The 16,636-nt window shown below is 48.8% G+C and overlaps 1 protein-coding gene across 2 annotated transcripts in view; it reads left to right on the forward strand.

Moving 5' to 3' along the window:
* The first annotated feature begins 2,156 nt into the window (after positions 1-2,156).
* The window catches only part of MYO5B (myosin VB), a 232,136-nt gene continuing 217,656 nt past the window's right edge, over positions 2,157-16,636 (forward strand). For both annotated transcript variants that reach the window (XR_010792791.1, XM_066602561.1), the window contains exon 1: positions 2,157-2,266. Coding sequence is in view for 1 of the 2 variants with exons in the window: in XM_066602561.1 (XP_066458658.1) it covers positions 2,240-2,266 (27 nt within the window). In the remaining variant the exon portion in view is untranslated. The remainder of the gene's footprint in view (positions 2,267-16,636) is intronic.

The raw sequence follows: 16,636 nt of genomic DNA on the forward strand, positions 1-16,636 counted from the left end.
GTGCAGTGTATAGTAATGTATGATGTTTATGCAGTGCAGTGTGTAGTATAGTGCAATATGGAGTGCAGTGTTGTACAGTGCGATAATAATGGAGTACAGTGTGATGTTTATGGAGTGCAGTGTGTTTGGTATATTGTCAGTGTGATGTATGTTAAAAAGGGTGTATTTAGTATTAAGAACAGTGCCATACAGTTCATATTTATTGAGTGCAGTGTGATTACAGTGTGATGTGTATTAAGAGGAGTGTGTTGTGCATGAAGTGTGGTGTGATTGCTATATTATCAGTGTGATGTGTTGTACAGTGTGTGTAGTATGAAGTGCAGTTTAGTGTGTGTAGTGTCATACAGTCCTGTGTTGTGTATGTAGTATGAAGTGCAGTGTGTTTGGTATACTGTCAGTGTGATGTGTTGTGCAGTGCAGGTGATGTGTTGTACAGCATGCAGTGCAGGTGATGTGTTGTACAGTGTAGTGCAGGTGCAGTGTCTGTGCTGCAGTGTGCTGTACATGGAGTGCCGTGTGCTGGTCTGTGTGCAGTGTGTATAGTGCAGTGTGATGTTTATTGCCATGTGCTGGTTTGTGTGCAGTGCAGTGTATGCTGGCAGGTGCTGTGCACAGAGTGCCATGTGCTGGACTGTGTGCAGTGTGATGTGCTGTACAGTGTGTATTGCAGTGCATGTATTGCAGTCTGCCAGCAGGTGCTGTGCACGAGTGTCATGTGCTGATCTGTGTGCAGTGTTGTACAGTGTGTGTAGTGCAGGTTTATAGCAGTGTATGTAGTGCAGTGTGTCGGCGGGTGCTGAGCACGGAGTTCTGTGTGCTGGTCTGTGTGCAGTGTGTGTATTGTAGTGTGCCGGCAGATGCTGTGCTGTACAGTGTGTAGTGTGGTGTTTTGTGCAGTGTGCTGTGTTATACAGTGTGTGTAGTGTGATGTGTCAGCAGGTGCTGTGCACAGTGCTGCATGCTGGTCTGTTTGCAGTGTGATGTGTAGTGCTGTGTGTGTATTGTAGTGTGTCGGTAGGTGCTGTGCTGTACAGTATGTATAGTGCAGTGTGCACGGAGTGCCGTGTGCTGATCTGTGTGCAGTGTGGTGCAGGTGTATTGCAGTGTATGTAGTGCAGTGTTCCCGCAGGTGCTGTGCTGGTCTGTGTGTGCAGTGTTGTACAATGTGTGTGTGGTGCCGTGTGCTGTGCAGTGTTGTACAGTGTGTGTGTGGTGCAGTGTGCGGCAGCTGCTGTGCAGTGTGTGTATTTAGTGTGGTGTTTTGTACAGTGTGTGTTGCAGTATGTATAGTACAGTGTGGTGTGCACGGAGTGCCGTGTGTTGTGTAGTGCAGTGTGCCGGCAGGTGCTGTGCACAGAGTGCCGTGTGCTGGTCTGTGTGCAGTGTTGTGCAGTGTGTGTATTGCAGTGTGCGGCAGCTGCTGTGCAGTGTGTATTGCCGTGTGTGCTGTGCCGTGTGCCGGCAGGTGCTGTGCCGGTCTGCGTGCAGTGTGCCGGTCTGTGTGCAGTGTTGTACAGTGTGTGTATTGCAGTGTGCGGCAGCTGCTGTGCAGTGTGTATTGCCCTGTGTGCTGTGCCGTGTGCCGGCAGGTGCTGTGCAGCGTTGTACAGTGTGTGTATTGCCGTGTGTGCTGTGCAGTGTGCCGGCAGGTGCTGTGCCGGTCTGCGTGCAGTGTGCTGGTCTGTGTGCAGCGTTGTACAGTGTGTGTATTGCTGTGCAGTGTGCCGGCAGGTGCTGTGCCGGTCTGCGTGCAGTGTGCTGGTCTGTGTGCAGCGTTGTACAGTGTGTGTATTGCTGTGCAGTGTGCCGGCAGGTGCTGTGCCGGTCTGCGTGCAGTGTGCTGGTCTGTGTGCAGCGTTGTACAGTGTGTGTATTGCTGTGCAGTGTGCCGGCAGGTGCTGTGCCGGTCTGCGTGCAGTGTGCTGGTCTGTGTGCAGCGTTGTACAGTGTGTGTATTGCTGTGCAGTGTGCCGGCAGGTGCTGTGCAGCGTTGTACAGTGTGTGTATTGCCGTGTGTGCTGTGCAGTGTGCCGGCAGGTGCTGTGCCGGTCTGCGTGCAGTGTGCTGGGTGCTGCACTCCTCCCACACCTGTGCAGGGAGCGGCGTGAGGTGGAGCCAGTGGCTGGAGGAGGCGGCAGGAGCCCGGGGACGGGATTACTCACTGCCGGGACTGGAGGTAAAGGTCGCCTGCAGCGGCGGAGCCGGATCCCCCATGGAGAGCGCCCAGTGATCGGCCGGCATGTCGGTGTACGAGCTCTACTCCCGGGTGAGTCTGCCTGCCCGCCGCAACTTTATGCCCAGCTGACGGCGCCGGGCGCACTGCTGGAGTGGGGACACTGGGCTCACCGGGGACGGGCTGTGCTGTGTGTACTGGTGACTCTAGTGCTGGGCACACTGGTTTTACTCTCTGGTCTTCCTGGTAACACACTGCTGGGTACACTGGTCTCACTGGAGACAAGCTGTGTCGTGTATTCTGACTGTACTGGTGACAGTGCTGGGCACACTGGTCATACTGGTGACAAGCTGTGTTGTGTACAGTGGCCGCATCGGTGGCACAGTGCTGGGCACAGTGGCCGCATCGGTGGCACAGTGCTGGGCACAGTGGCCGCACCGGTGACAAGCTGTATTGTGTACACTGGCTGTACTGGGGAAATAGAGGTGGACACACTGGCTGTATTGGTGCTACAGTGCTGGGCACACTGAGCACACTGGCTGTACTGGTGACACAGTGCTGGGCACACTGGCTATACTGGTGACACAGTGCTGGGCACACTGGCTATACTGGTGACACAGTGCTGGGCACACTGGTCATACTTGTGACAAGCTGTGTTGTGTACACTGATTGTACGGGTGAGATAGAGGTGGGCACAGTGGCTGCACTGGTAGCACAGTGCTGGGTACACTAGTGACAAGCTGTGTAGTGTACATTGATATTACTGGTGATATATTTCCGGGCACACTGGCTGCACTGGTGATATAGTTCCGGGCACACTGGCTGCACTGGTGATATATTTCCGGGCACACTGGCTGCACTGGTGATGTAGCTCTGGGCACACTGACATACATGTCACCTGCAATTATATGTGACGCGTCGTGATGAGAGATGATATCTATATATTTGTTGCATACGTGTCACCTTTTATTATACTGGGATCAGTAGTACATGTGACCTGCGTGTAATTGGGTCACCAATACAGGTCAACTGTCTATACTGGGGTGACTCACGGGTCGTTTGTTTTGAGGTCACCCTATATGTCACCTGTCTATTATGTGGTCACTCATACGTGTCCCCTTTCTAGACTGCAGTTACATATGCCACTTGTCAATATTGGGGGTGACATGTATGAGAGATGACATATGTCACTTGCCTGTATAGGTCACGCACATGTGACCTATTTATATGATAGCTTCATGTTGGCCAGCGACAGCGCTAACAGGAAACAGGACCCCTTGTGCTGCCGTTCTGGGTGGGAATCTGACCAAGGACTACACCTGCATGGAGATTGTATTTTCTTCTCTTGGAGTCCGTCATATGTGTCGTCTGTCTATATTATAGGTCACTTATATGTGTCACCTGTCTGTATTGAGGGGTCAATTGTACGTGCCACCTACCTATATTATGGGTCACTCATTCGTGTCACCTGTCTCTATTGGGGCTCATGCGTACATGTCACCTGTCTGTATTGAGGGGTCACTTATGTGTGTCATCTGCCTATATTGAGGGGTCACTCATATGCGTCACCTATCTATTGGGTCTCACTCATACATGTCACCTGTCTATATTGGGGGTCACACATAAGTGTCACCTGTCTAAATTGGGGGGTCACTCATACGTGTCACCTGTCTAAATTGAGGGGTCACTCGTATGTGTCACCTGCCTCTATTGGGGGTCACTCGCACGTGTCACCTGTCCATATTGGGGGTCACTCGCACGTGTCACCTGTCCGTATTGGGGGTCACTCGCACGTGTCACCTGTCCATAGTGGGGGTCACTCGCACGTGTCACCTGTCCATAGTGGGGGTCACTCGCACGTGTCACCTGTCCATATTGGGAGTCACTCGCACGTGTCACCTGTCCATATTGAGGGTCACTCGCACGTGTCACCTGCCCATATTGCGGGTCACTCGCACGTGTCACCTGCCCATATTGGGGGTCACTCGCACGTGTCACCTGCCCATATTGGGGGTCACTCGTACGTGCCACCTGCCTCTATTGGGGGTCACTCGTACGTGCCACCTGCCTCTATTGGGGGTCACTCGTACGTGTCACATGATTGACTTTTGTCCTGCTTCGGCTGCCAGGAAGTCACCTGCACTGATTTGCCTACGAGCCTCCGGCTGTCGCCCTTCTGTAGTCTGGTGATCTGCGGATCTCTAACTGCAGTTAAACTACAACTCCTAGTTGGTCCTGCCCTGACAGCTGCCTGCTGGGAGTTGTAGTTCACCAACAGCTGGAGGTGGCAGCCCCTTGGCTTAGTCTCTGCTCGTACAGTTGGAGTGGTATGCGGTATCTTCGTTATTGGGCTTTCCCACAGTTTTTCTGTTTGCTGCATTTGGGGGCGACAATGGCGACTGACGTATATTGCATTAATATTCCGCAGTATTTGGCTTTATAGCTGTTTGCAAATTAATAGCATTGTCCACTTTGGCCCCCCCCCCCCTCCCCCAGCGGCGAGCTGATTGCGTCAGGTCCACCTGAACGAGAGGTGCGGCTTGTAGCAACTCTACTCGCTGGGTGATAAAATGGCGCTGAGTCCGGGAGGGGACCCTTCTATTATTTAAGTATGACCTCAGGCTTTATTCACCATCTACATCTGGGTCTAAATTGTGGCGCCTGGCTTCCCTTTTACATGGGCCGACTTTGGCGTTTAAATGGCAGCCAGTCATGATGAGCAGCAGTCATTTGCTTACCGTGATACACGGGTGACATACGTCCTTGCGAGCCAAATAATCGTTCATACGAATGTTGGTCCTCCATAGAGAATCATCGCGGTCCGTTCATGTGAGCAGCTGGCAACAATGATTTTTTTTCATTTGGCTGCGCAAAAGATGCGAGGAGCCGACAAATTAGCGTTTGCACTTTCTTCGACTGCTTGGGGTAACATTTCCAAGGCCTGGGATGACTGGCCAAACAGACTTTGCATGAACGTTCGCTCCCATGTAAAATGGCTCTTAGAGCGTCATTCAATACCGCACTGTGAGGCGCCATTCAGCCGTATGACGGCCGCAAGAACTCTGTATGTATGTTTCACGTGCCTAAAGTATGCAATACAAAGCAAACGCTCCTCTACATGCGGATTTGCTACGTATGCTAAATTCCCGTAGCCTGTATTATTGTGTACTGCACAGCGAAATAAAGACGCGCTGCGTTTCACGCATGTTAAAAAAAAAAAAAAAAAAAAGAAATGCAGGTGTGAAGGGCCAATAGAAATCAATGGGCTTTTAGTACTGCGCAATACATGTGTAACAAAAATGTGGGACACACATACGCCCGTGTGAGTGAGCCCTAAGGCGGTGCGCGCAATACGCAGAAAAAAAACACCTCGATTTAGTTTCCGTTTCCGTTTTTTTCTTGCGCATTTCGGTCCCATAAAAAAAATGCAGCATGCTTTATTTCTCCACATATTTGCGCACCAGAGGTCTCTATAGAAGGGATGCGCGAATGCGAACACAATACACTAGGAGATGCGTGAAACGCTACGTAATTCTGCTAGAAGAATAGCACATCTGGAACTCGTTAGACTAATTAGATATTTTAATCTGTGCATCTTGATTGGCCGCATGCAAATGAACACTCCTTGCGGGTGCAAAGGGTACAGTAAAATACGCCGAATTGCGCACAAAAGGGCCTAATTCAATCCGCAAAAGCACTAAGCTCATATGTGCAAAAATACGCATGCGCTTGTGTAAAGAGGGCCCAAGGCGGGATATACACGAGCAATAGCGAGTTACGTTCAAGATACTAGGGCACAACTGGCACAGAACACGGACACCCCGTCTGTGGGCAATGTGTGAGACGCCGCACACTGTAAGTCCTGTCCTCATGCTTGATTTACACAGGACCTGCTTCAGTCTAGAGATGAGCGAGTATACTCGCTGAGGCACATTACTCGAGCGAGTAGTGCCTTAGCCGAGTATCTCCCCGCTCGCCTCTAAAGATTCGGGGGCCAGCGGGGAGTGGCGGGGGAGAGCGGGGAGGAACGGAGGGGAGATCTCTCTCCCCCTCTCTCCCTCCCGCTCCTCACCTGTCACCCGCGCCGGCCCCCGAATCTTTAGAGACGAGCGGGGAGATACTCGGCTAAGGCACTACTCGCTCGAGTAATGTGCCTTAGTGAGTATACTCTCTCATCTCTAGTCTTGGTGCAAGCCGACAAGCTCATGTCGAACTAAGCTAGCCTGCTATCTCGGCTATGCAAATAAGCCCTCAGACATCGCAGTGCGGGACAAAAACGCAGCAGGTCCTATGTTTTGGCGTTCCCTCGAACGCGTCTCCCGTTATTTTCAATGGGGTCGGCAATAGCATGGCACCACTTACTACGAGCTCACAGTGCGATGTGAGGTCTCCATATTGGAAGCAGAGGGAGAGACTCCGCGATCAGCTGTCAGCCGCAGCGGAGGAGCGCTGCTTCCCTGAAGTGATACAATGCAGTTTTGCTATAAAAACACCTCGTATCCGCGGGGATATCGCATGTTGGCGAGCGCGTGTGAAGTGAGCCTTAGCGTATTTTCAGGCCGTCTTCTGTTCGTGTAATGCCCTATAACTACCTATGGCGCTGTACATGGATGTCTTTTCACACAAACCGACTATCCGCATGAGAAATCCCATGGCGTGTACCTGCCCCTCTCCATTGCATGGACGAGAAATAGGACGTGCCTGCACATGTCAGCGTGCCGTGTATACGGACGGCGCACGGACTGGTGTCCATGTGATACGAGTTCCGTTAGACTCTCTGGGGCGCAGCTTGCGGTTACGTCTAGTGCGCACCCAGCTTAGTAGGTTGTGATTGTGTACAACTCCTTTACATTGAAGCATTGGGGGTCATTTACTAAAGTTAGTGGAAGAGGATTGGTTGCCCCTAACTACCAATTGGATTCGCAGTATTGTTTTTTCTATAGCTGTTATAGAAACTAAAGCAGTGAGCTGATTGGTTAGGGCCACTCCCACATCTGCGCTGGAACGTCCGTTTGGAGTTTGTGTCGCCGATCCAGCACAAAATACCGGAAGAAATAGCGCAGCACGCAGGACTTTTTCTTCCACTAAAAATTTAGGGCAGCTGAGCGGAAACTAAACCGACCCCATTATATAATCAGTGGGATCCGTTTGGCGCTGTTGGGTTCCGTCATAAGACGGATCCGTTCGACCGCGAGTCTCCATTTCCTGTTCCCGTAACGGACCCCCCCGACGCAGATGTGGAACCAGCCTGGCTTCTCCCCTTTGTACGACGCTCCTATTCACTTCTCCGCCATCATTTATATCCCGAGTTTCCTTTTTAACCCCTCCTTAACTGAGATCCTTGATCGCTCAGTGCTGCTCTTAGACCTCCGATAATAAAATGCCACCTTATTATTGTCGTCAGAAGTTTGTCGCGGTGGCAGGTTCGGGCGCACGTGTTGGAGAGTTGCGAAATATCCCCAAACTTCCAGTTTGAAGCCGGTCTTCATAATTACAGGGAATTACCAAAAGTGGTTTTCAGTTAAGCTTTTGCTTCAGTAACTCAACGCTTTCTAGATCTCTCCGGAAGCTGACAACTTGCGCAGACCTGAAGTCTCTAGCGGGACGGGTTGTCATCTCTGAGAGTAAACTGAAACACTTCCGTTTGCTGACAGCAAGCAGTGATCTTGAAAATGCTGAGAAATGCACGTAACACAGCAAGTACATCTGTAAAATGCGTATCTGCTGCCTATGTTAGACCCCCATAGCCTGTATTGGTGTGTATTATGCAACAACGTAGGATAAGCGGCGTTTATTTCATCTTGTAGCTTTGCGCAGTGAGTTCAAAATTAGCGGCTAAAAATCGCCAGTGCAGCTTAAAACCGTCTAGTGATGGATTTTAGGGCTTTTTATCCCTCTCCCGGCAGCTCTTCAGCTTACAGGAGCTATTCCAATAATATCATTCCCTTGGGGAATTGCTTCTTAAGCTATTTTCCCAGGAGCTTCAATTTAAAATTCAGTGTAATGAGCTCCGTTTCTGTTTTTCTCAATGTGCTGCTGACTCAGATTGTGTTGGAGCATGATGGGCCTCAGCCGCTGATATACGGGGGTGAGGGGGGAACACGACTAGAAGATGAGTCTGATTTTTAAGTCTTGTGCTCTTGTAATACTTCCTTATAGTGACTGCGCTCATCTGACGTCCACATCCAAACCATTGAGAAATCAGATTTTTAGAATGTGAGAGTATAACAGTGTGGATCTACCAATATACTGCCCCCTGTATAGGAAAAAAAACTACTAGAATACTGTCCCCTATGTACAAGAATATAACTACTATAATACTGCCCCTATGTACAAGAATATAACTACTATAATACTGCCCCCCATGTACAAGAATATAACTACTATAATACTGCCCCCTATGTACAAGAATATAACTACTATAATACTGCCCCCTATGTGCAAGAATATAACTACTATAATATTGCCTCCTATGTACAAGAATATAACTACTATAATACTGCTTCTATGTACAACAATATAACTACTATAATACTGCCTCATATGTACAAGAATATAACTACTATAATACTGCCCCTTATGTACAAGAATAGAACTACTATAATACTGCCCCCTATGTACAAGAATAGAACTACTATAATACTGCCTCCTATGTACAAGAATAGAACTACTATAATACTGCCTCCTATGTACAAGAATAGAACTACTATAATACTGCCCCTATGTACAAGAATAGAACTACTATAATACTGCCCCTATGTACAAGAATATAACTACTATAATACTGCCTCCTATGTGCAAGAATATAACTACTATAATACTGCCCCCTATGTACAAGAATATAACTACTATAATACCGCCCCCTATGTACAAGAATATAACTACTATAATACCGCCCCCTATGTACAAGAATATAACTACTATAATACCACCCCCTATGTACACGAATATAACTACTATAATACCGCCCCCTATGTACGAGAATATAACTACTATAATACCGCCCCCTATGTACGAGAATATAACTACTACAATACTGCCGCCTATGTAGAAGAATATAACAACTATAATACTGCCCCCTATGTAGAAGAATATAACTACTATAATACTGCCCCCTATGTACAAGAATATAACTACTATAATACTGCCCCCTATGTACAAGAATATAACTACTATAATACTGCCCTCTATGTACAAGAATATAACTACTATAATACTGCCCTCTATGTACAAGAATATAACTACTATAATACTGCCTCCTATGTGCAAGAATATAGCTACTAAAATACTGCCTCCTATGTGCAAGAATATAACTACTATAATACTGCCCCCCCTATGTACAAGAATATAACTACTATAATACTGCCCCCCTATGTACAAGAATATAACTACTATAATACTGCCCCCTATGTACAAGAATAGAACCACTATAATACTGCCCCCCTATGTACAAGAATATAACTACTATAATACTGCCCCCTATGTACAAGAATATAACTACTATAATACTGCCTCCCTATGTACAAGAATATAACTACTATAATACTGCCCCCCTATGTACAAGAATATAACTACTATAATACTGCTCATATGTACAAGAATATAACTGCTATAATACTGCCCCCCTATGTACAAGAATATAACTACTATAATACTGCCCCCTATGTACAAGAATAGAACCACTATAATACTGCCCCCCTATGTACAAGAATAGAACTACTATAATACTGCCTCCTATGTACAAGAATAGAACTACTATAATACTGCCCCCTATGTACAAGAATATAACTACTATAATACTGCCCCCTATGTACAAGAATATAACTACTATAATACTGCCCCCTATGTACAAGAATATAACTACTATAATACTGCCCCTATGTACAAGAATATAACTACTATAATAGTGCCTTCTATGTACAAGAATATAACTACTATAATACTGCCCCCTATGTACAAGAATATAATTACTATAATACTGCCCCCTATGTACAAGAATATAACTACTATAATACTGCCCCCTATGTACAAGAATATAACTACTATAATACTGCCCCCTATGTACAAGAATATAACTACTATAATACTGCCCCCTATGTACAAGAATATAACTGTTATAATATTAGTAAAAGTTCTGCAACATGTTATTTGTACCCCGGAGTGTTGCCATTACAACTTTTACCACAAAACACAAGCCAGCGCTTGTGGACTGCAGCTGTCACTCAATAGTTAAAATTCATAACCCTTCGGTGTAGCCCCGGCATTAGTGGAGTGTTTGGGCGGCTGGGAATGCTTGTGACAACAGAGGCTGCGGTGATCAGGTGGGACGCGGCGCGGCAGGTGTACGCAGTGAAAGTGGAAGTAGTTTCGATTAAAGTGCCAGGGATCATTGATCATGTGTCCTGCGCCCGCGAGGCGTTGTAGCCGCTGCCTGTTGGTACATGATATGGCGATGATTTGTAGGGATGGTTGGCGTTGTATCATCGGCACCACGTTACGCCTTGTTGACTGATGATGGTAGATTAGACGTTTACACTAAACAGCGCAGCTTGTGTGACCGTCCCTTAATGATAAGTGGATTTGCCTGAGGGCAGGGGGTTGCTAAGCTGCGCAGGTAATATATTGCCATCGCTCTGACCCGTCTCTTGCCGCTGTTCGTCCTTCGGTCGTTGGCGCATGTTTTAGACGGAATGATTATCGTTCACTTTCGCTTGTTTGAACGATTGTTTTTAACGACAGTCGATCCGTCTAAAACTGCCTTAAGTGTTCAGCAGTGATCTTACATCTAGTTCGCCTGAAATCTGCCTTGTCTCCATTTACTGTGCAGATGACTGCAGTCTATTGTTCGCTGTTATCAGCTCTTCTAGGCTGGGGAGAGACCCTCCTGGCTGTGGCTTGTAATGTAAATGCCTTGTTACTGCTGTAAACTTCTACAAGTTCGTACCTTTGGGAAATACTTTTTAAACTTTTCCGTGTCGGCTTCTTTTTCTCTTTTTCGCTCTTTTTACATCCCCCCCCCCATTCCATATTGGTCTCTCTCCTCTAAAAACTGAGCACAAAAACCAATGCCCTGAACTGACTAATGTAGGATTGAAAGCCGTCTTGGGGCTCCTTTATACTAGCGTAGGCGAATTGTGCACGCCTCAGCGCTAAAGTTTTGTGGAACGAACAATGCTTTTTTGCGTGTGTATCGGTGTATTTTATTGTACTTTTTGCGCACTATTTGTTAAAAACACGCACCGATACTCCCAGCCATTGAAATGGCTAAATAGTGTGAAAATTCAATATGTGCTCTTTTTCGCTGCGCAAATGCACAGGAAAATAAAATATTCAGTTTTTTTTAATTTTTTTTGTTTAATTGAAAAGCACAAGAAAAATCTGTGCATGCGAACGAACCCAATGAAATCAATGGATTCTATTTTCTGCGTATTGCGCGGGCAGAGTTTTCACGTACAAATACGTACATGTGTCTGTCCTTAGTCTGACCTTCATACTCATTTCCTTCTCTCATGCTTTAGGGCTCCTTGACACAAAGCTATCGGGTTTTGCGCATGGAATGCGCTCTATAAATATTCCATAGGCTCCCATGCTGCTGATTAGCCGTCTTGTGCGAAATACGTGTGCAATAAAGATTGCAGCATGTTCTATCTTGGCGCGTATTATCAACGCATACACGCCAAGATGGTTCATGGCGATCGGTGGCTTCATACTCGCTGTGTGCATTGCGATCGTCAAACGCGCGCTGCATGCAGCTAATTACACTCGTGTGCAGTCACCATTACTGCAGTTCTGCTTGGTTATATGTAGGGTGACGTGCAGGACCTGTCGGCATCGGCCAGAAGGTGCTGACAAATTTGCAGGGCAGCCACTGCTCAAGGGAAATGGATGTAAACTTTTCTTTTGCATTCACTGACAGCAAGCAGAGATCTCGGAAACACAAACAAAAGATACAAAACTTTTTATTATAAGCTTTATTCCCATCATAGTGACAAAATCCCAGGTTGTGTATGTTCACAGCTGGCTGATCTGGTGGGGATGTTGGCACGACCCGCAGCGGGCTTCATCCCTGCCGTGTGACGTCTACTGCCGATCCTTGTCAAAAGTTTTCTGCTGCAACAAATCTGCTACATGTGAAATTACCCTAAAGGGGTTTTCAATTAGATCACATTTCTCTAATTTGAGGACAGGTCATATATGTGTCATTAGAGGGGTTCTACACCTGGGACCCCTACAGAACAAAGGAGACCTGTTATTACAGTACCCAGCACAGTGCCTTCCATATGACTGTGGTTGTTCCTGGTACTGCAGCTCAGTCCCATCCAGGTCAACAGGGCTGAGCTACAGCACCAGCTACAGTTACACCCTTAAGGGTATTGCGGTGCAGGGTACTTCATTGAAGTAAGGGACATTGTGCCTTTTATTTTGCAGTTCGGTGAGGACTCTCTCCACAGGAACCAATCGCAATCCATGATTTAAAGGGAACCTGTCACTGGCTATGGTGCTCATAGGGCAGGAGCTCAGGAGGTGTTTTTTTTATGCTTGCCCCCCTCCCTGGTCCTTGCGCTGTCAGCATGTAGACCATGGTATCAAACTCAAAACTCCAGCCTGTGCATGTGCCCCCCTATAGATATCAATGGGAATGCATGCGCACACAGCCTGCAGCTTTGAGTCCGTTGGCATGCTTCGCTTGCTGACTTTTGGGGATGACAGCATGGGCAACGGGAAGATTAAAAGTGGCAATGTATGTATTTATGAACATGGCGCTAGTGACTTGCACCACACGTCTTCATTGTGCCTCTATGCAGATGTTTTCGTCTAGCTGTATCCCCCGCATTCCCCTTTCTCGCACGCTGGTAATTCTTCTTAGTCTTTATAAAGGATGCTTCATCCAATAGTACATTCTGCCTCGTTATCTCAGCCCATATCATCCATTATATGCTATTAACTCCCTGCAGGTCCAGCAGGGTGCCCACTGCCGCCGCCATGGCGCAGGGATAACTGCTGCTCTGACATCTGTTACTGTCTTGTATCTCATTAGTTTTTAAGAAGTCTCAGACACTAAGGTTAATTAAGGTGGATCTGTCATCATTCATTACCGTCGGGTTGACTTCTTTAATGGTGTGGACAGCATGACACTGTAGCATTCGCCTCAAGGAGCCTTTACTGGAGGTGCAGGGGAGGAGTAGAACGGGTTGTATCATGACAGGGGTCGTATCATGACAGGGGTCGTATCATGACAGGGGTCGTATCATGACAGGGGTCGTATCATGACAGGGGTCGTATCATGACAGGGGTCGTATCATGACAGGGGTCGTATCATGACAGGGGTCGTATCATGACAGGGGTCATTGAGAAATTAAAAGATCTTACCTTCCCAGGGAGTCTCCACGACAGCACCACCTGAGATCGCCTCCTCCTGATAGGACAGGAACACACCGAGAGGTTAAAGTTCCCCCCCCCCCGTCCTCCCCTCCTCAGTGTTTTCCTGTCCTGCCAGGAGGCAGGGTCACCGAGAGGGGCTGGTGGAGACGCCAGCCCGAAAGAAAGAAGCATACCGGCAGATCGGAGGGCAGTGCTCCAGCCTGTCCTCCCTTCTTGCAGAGCGACTCCCGGGACGCCACATGGGGTGGTCCCCCCGGGCCAGGTTCCTCCCGCGGCGGCCCATGGGGGGTGCAATGCGGGGCTCCAGCTCTCCTACGCGCCGGCTTAGGAACGTGCGCGGCGCCTCCGGCTTCCCCTTAACGAGCAGGGGAGGGGGCGGGGCGCCGCGGCGAGCGTGATGACGTCATCGCGCAGCACGGCCGGCGCTCGGAGGGGGCTGGGCTAAAATTTAAAGGCGCCAAAATTCAAAAAAGAAAAGGAACCTGAGAGAAGATGGCGCCGAGCAAGGAAGCCACTCAGTGAGTATTGGCTTAAATGCCCCAAGAGTGTCTGCAGCACCAGTTAATAAAGCAATGAGTGCTCCAGCACCAGAGGTCGCGGAATGCTCCACCGCGGCGGCAACCGTAAGTAGCCAGTGGGGCAAACAAGGCATGCATATTCGTATACGTTGTTAATGAATTTTGCATCCTTACACGTAAACTTTGTTGTCTGCCAGGGGGATAGAAGAGTTGCCCCTCCCAGAGCCAAAGCTAAAAAGTGCGCAGAATGTGGCACAAGACTATCGGCTTCGCATGCCAGGCCATTATGCAAAGCATGCATAGCCAAGTTGGTCAAGGAGGAATCAGGGGGATTCCTCGAGGATGTCAGAAAACTCGTCCAAGAGGAAGTGCGGTCAGCACTGTCGACCCCAAAAACTCCACCCAGAGGGGCATCGGGGACAAAGCGCCGAAGAAAAGCGCATACCCCGCAGGTGCTCTCAGACTCAGAGAGTTCAGGATCTGAACCGGAAGAGCTGATGCTTGAGGAGTCCTCAGAGGAAGAGGAATACCAAAAGTACCTCTTCCATAGAGAAGATTTAACGGAGCTGATTAACTCCGTTAGAGCTACACTGAAAATGGAGGAGCCCAAGGAACCCCGTTCAATGCAGGACGAGGTCTTTGGGGGGTTAGGGGAGAGGAAGAAACATACCTTCCCGGTCCATAGCAACGTAACAAAATTAATACTTAAGGAGTGGGAGAAGCCCGACACGGGATCCTTCTCGTCTAAGGGGGTGAAGAGGCGCTACCCGTTTGAGGAGGGGGTATGTGCGAATTGGGAGGAAGTACCCAAGGTAGACGTCCCAGTGGCTAAGGTGGCTAGGAGGACAACATTGCCCTTCGAGGACGCCACACAGCTTAGAGACCCAATGGATCGCAAGGCGGAGGGCCTACTAAGAAGATCCTGGGAGGCAGCGGCCAGTACGCTCAGGCCGGGGGTGGCAGCCACGTGCGTCGCCAGAACCCTGGGTGTGTGGCTCGAACAACTGGAGCTGCACATCTCGAGCAAAACGCCAAGGGAGCAGATCATAGATTCCCTCCCTATGTTAAAGATGGCCACTAACTTCCTGGCAGACGCAGCAGCGGAGTCAGTGAAGCTTTCGGCAAAAGCAACGGCCCTAACCAACTCGGCCAGGAGGGTCCTCTGGCTGAAGTCATGGTCGGGCGACCTAACATCCAAGAATAAATTGTGCTCGCTACCCTTTCACGGCCAATTCCTCTTTGGTCCGGATCTAGATAAAATACTAGAGAAAGCGTCGGATAAGAAGAAGGGATTCCCGGAGGAAAGACAACGTAAGGGGAAGACCTTCTTCCGAACCCGGGCACAACAATCGGAACCCTATAAAGGCAAGGGCAAGACGGGCCGATGGAGTTACCCCAAGGGAGGCAGAGGGAGAAGCTTCCTCTTCAACCCGCACCAGGGGGACCCAGCCAAGCAGAAGCCCTGACGCCATCCCAGTGGGGGCGAGGCTGCAGGGCTTTGCGGATCGGTGGGCCTCGATTTGCAGGAGCCCGTGGATCCCGGAGATCCTGCAGGAGGGATACAGAATCGAGTTAGTATCCCCCCCCCAGGAGAAAATATATTATCACGCGAGGTCCAGTACAACAACTGTACCCGCTTCAGCAGGCGGTACAGGACCTAAGACATCTAAAGGCAGTGTCCCTCGTGCCACAGGAAGAGGAGACCTGGGGGCATTACTCCAGACTCTTTCTAGTAAAGAAACCCGGGGGAGGTTCACGCCTAATAATAAATTTAAAACCCCTGAACGTTTTCATAAAATATCGAAAATTCAGGATGGAGTCCATCACATCAGCGGTAAAGTTGATCCCCAGGGGGGCCTACATGGCCTCGATCGACCTGAAAGACGCCTATCTGCATGTACCGATCCACAGGGACTCAAGGAAGTACCTAAGGTTCGCGTTGGAAATGGGCAGCAAGACAAGGCATCTTCAATTCAGATGCCTTCCCTTTGGAATCTCCTCAGCACCCCGCATCTTCACGAAGATCATGGCGGAGGTTGCAGCCTACCTAAGGCAGAGGTCGATCCTAATAATCCCATACCTGGACGACATACTAATCATAGCCGAGTCCAGGGAACGCCTAGTAGAGAACTTGGCAACAGTGCTCAGCCTGTTACAGTTCCTAGGTTGGATCATAAATTGGGAGAAGTCCAGCCTAAACCCCAGCACGGAGAAGGTGTTTTTAGGCGTAACACTCGACTCAGAGGCCCAATGCTCCTTCCTCCCCGAGGCAAAGGGGCAGAAAATTCGGCACATGGTAAAATCCTTTATGCAGAGACGGTCATGCACAATCCGGGAGGCTATGTCCCTCCTAGGAAGTCTAACATCATGCATCCCGGGGGTAGCATGGGCACAGGCACATACCAGACCCCTGCAAGCTGCAGTCCTCGCAGCGTGGGACGGCAGGCAGGCTTCGTTAGAAAACAGAATACAGATCAGGAACTCGGTAAGGGTATCCTTAAGCTGGTGGACGTCCCCAAGAAATCTAAGAAAAGGAGTCCACTGGATATTGCACCCGGCAGTA

Source organism: Eleutherodactylus coqui, chromosome 5, assembly GCF_035609145.1.
Source record: "Eleutherodactylus coqui strain aEleCoq1 chromosome 5, aEleCoq1.hap1, whole genome shotgun sequence".
NCBI lineage: Eukaryota > Metazoa > Chordata > Amphibia > Anura > Eleutherodactylidae > Eleutherodactylus > Eleutherodactylus coqui.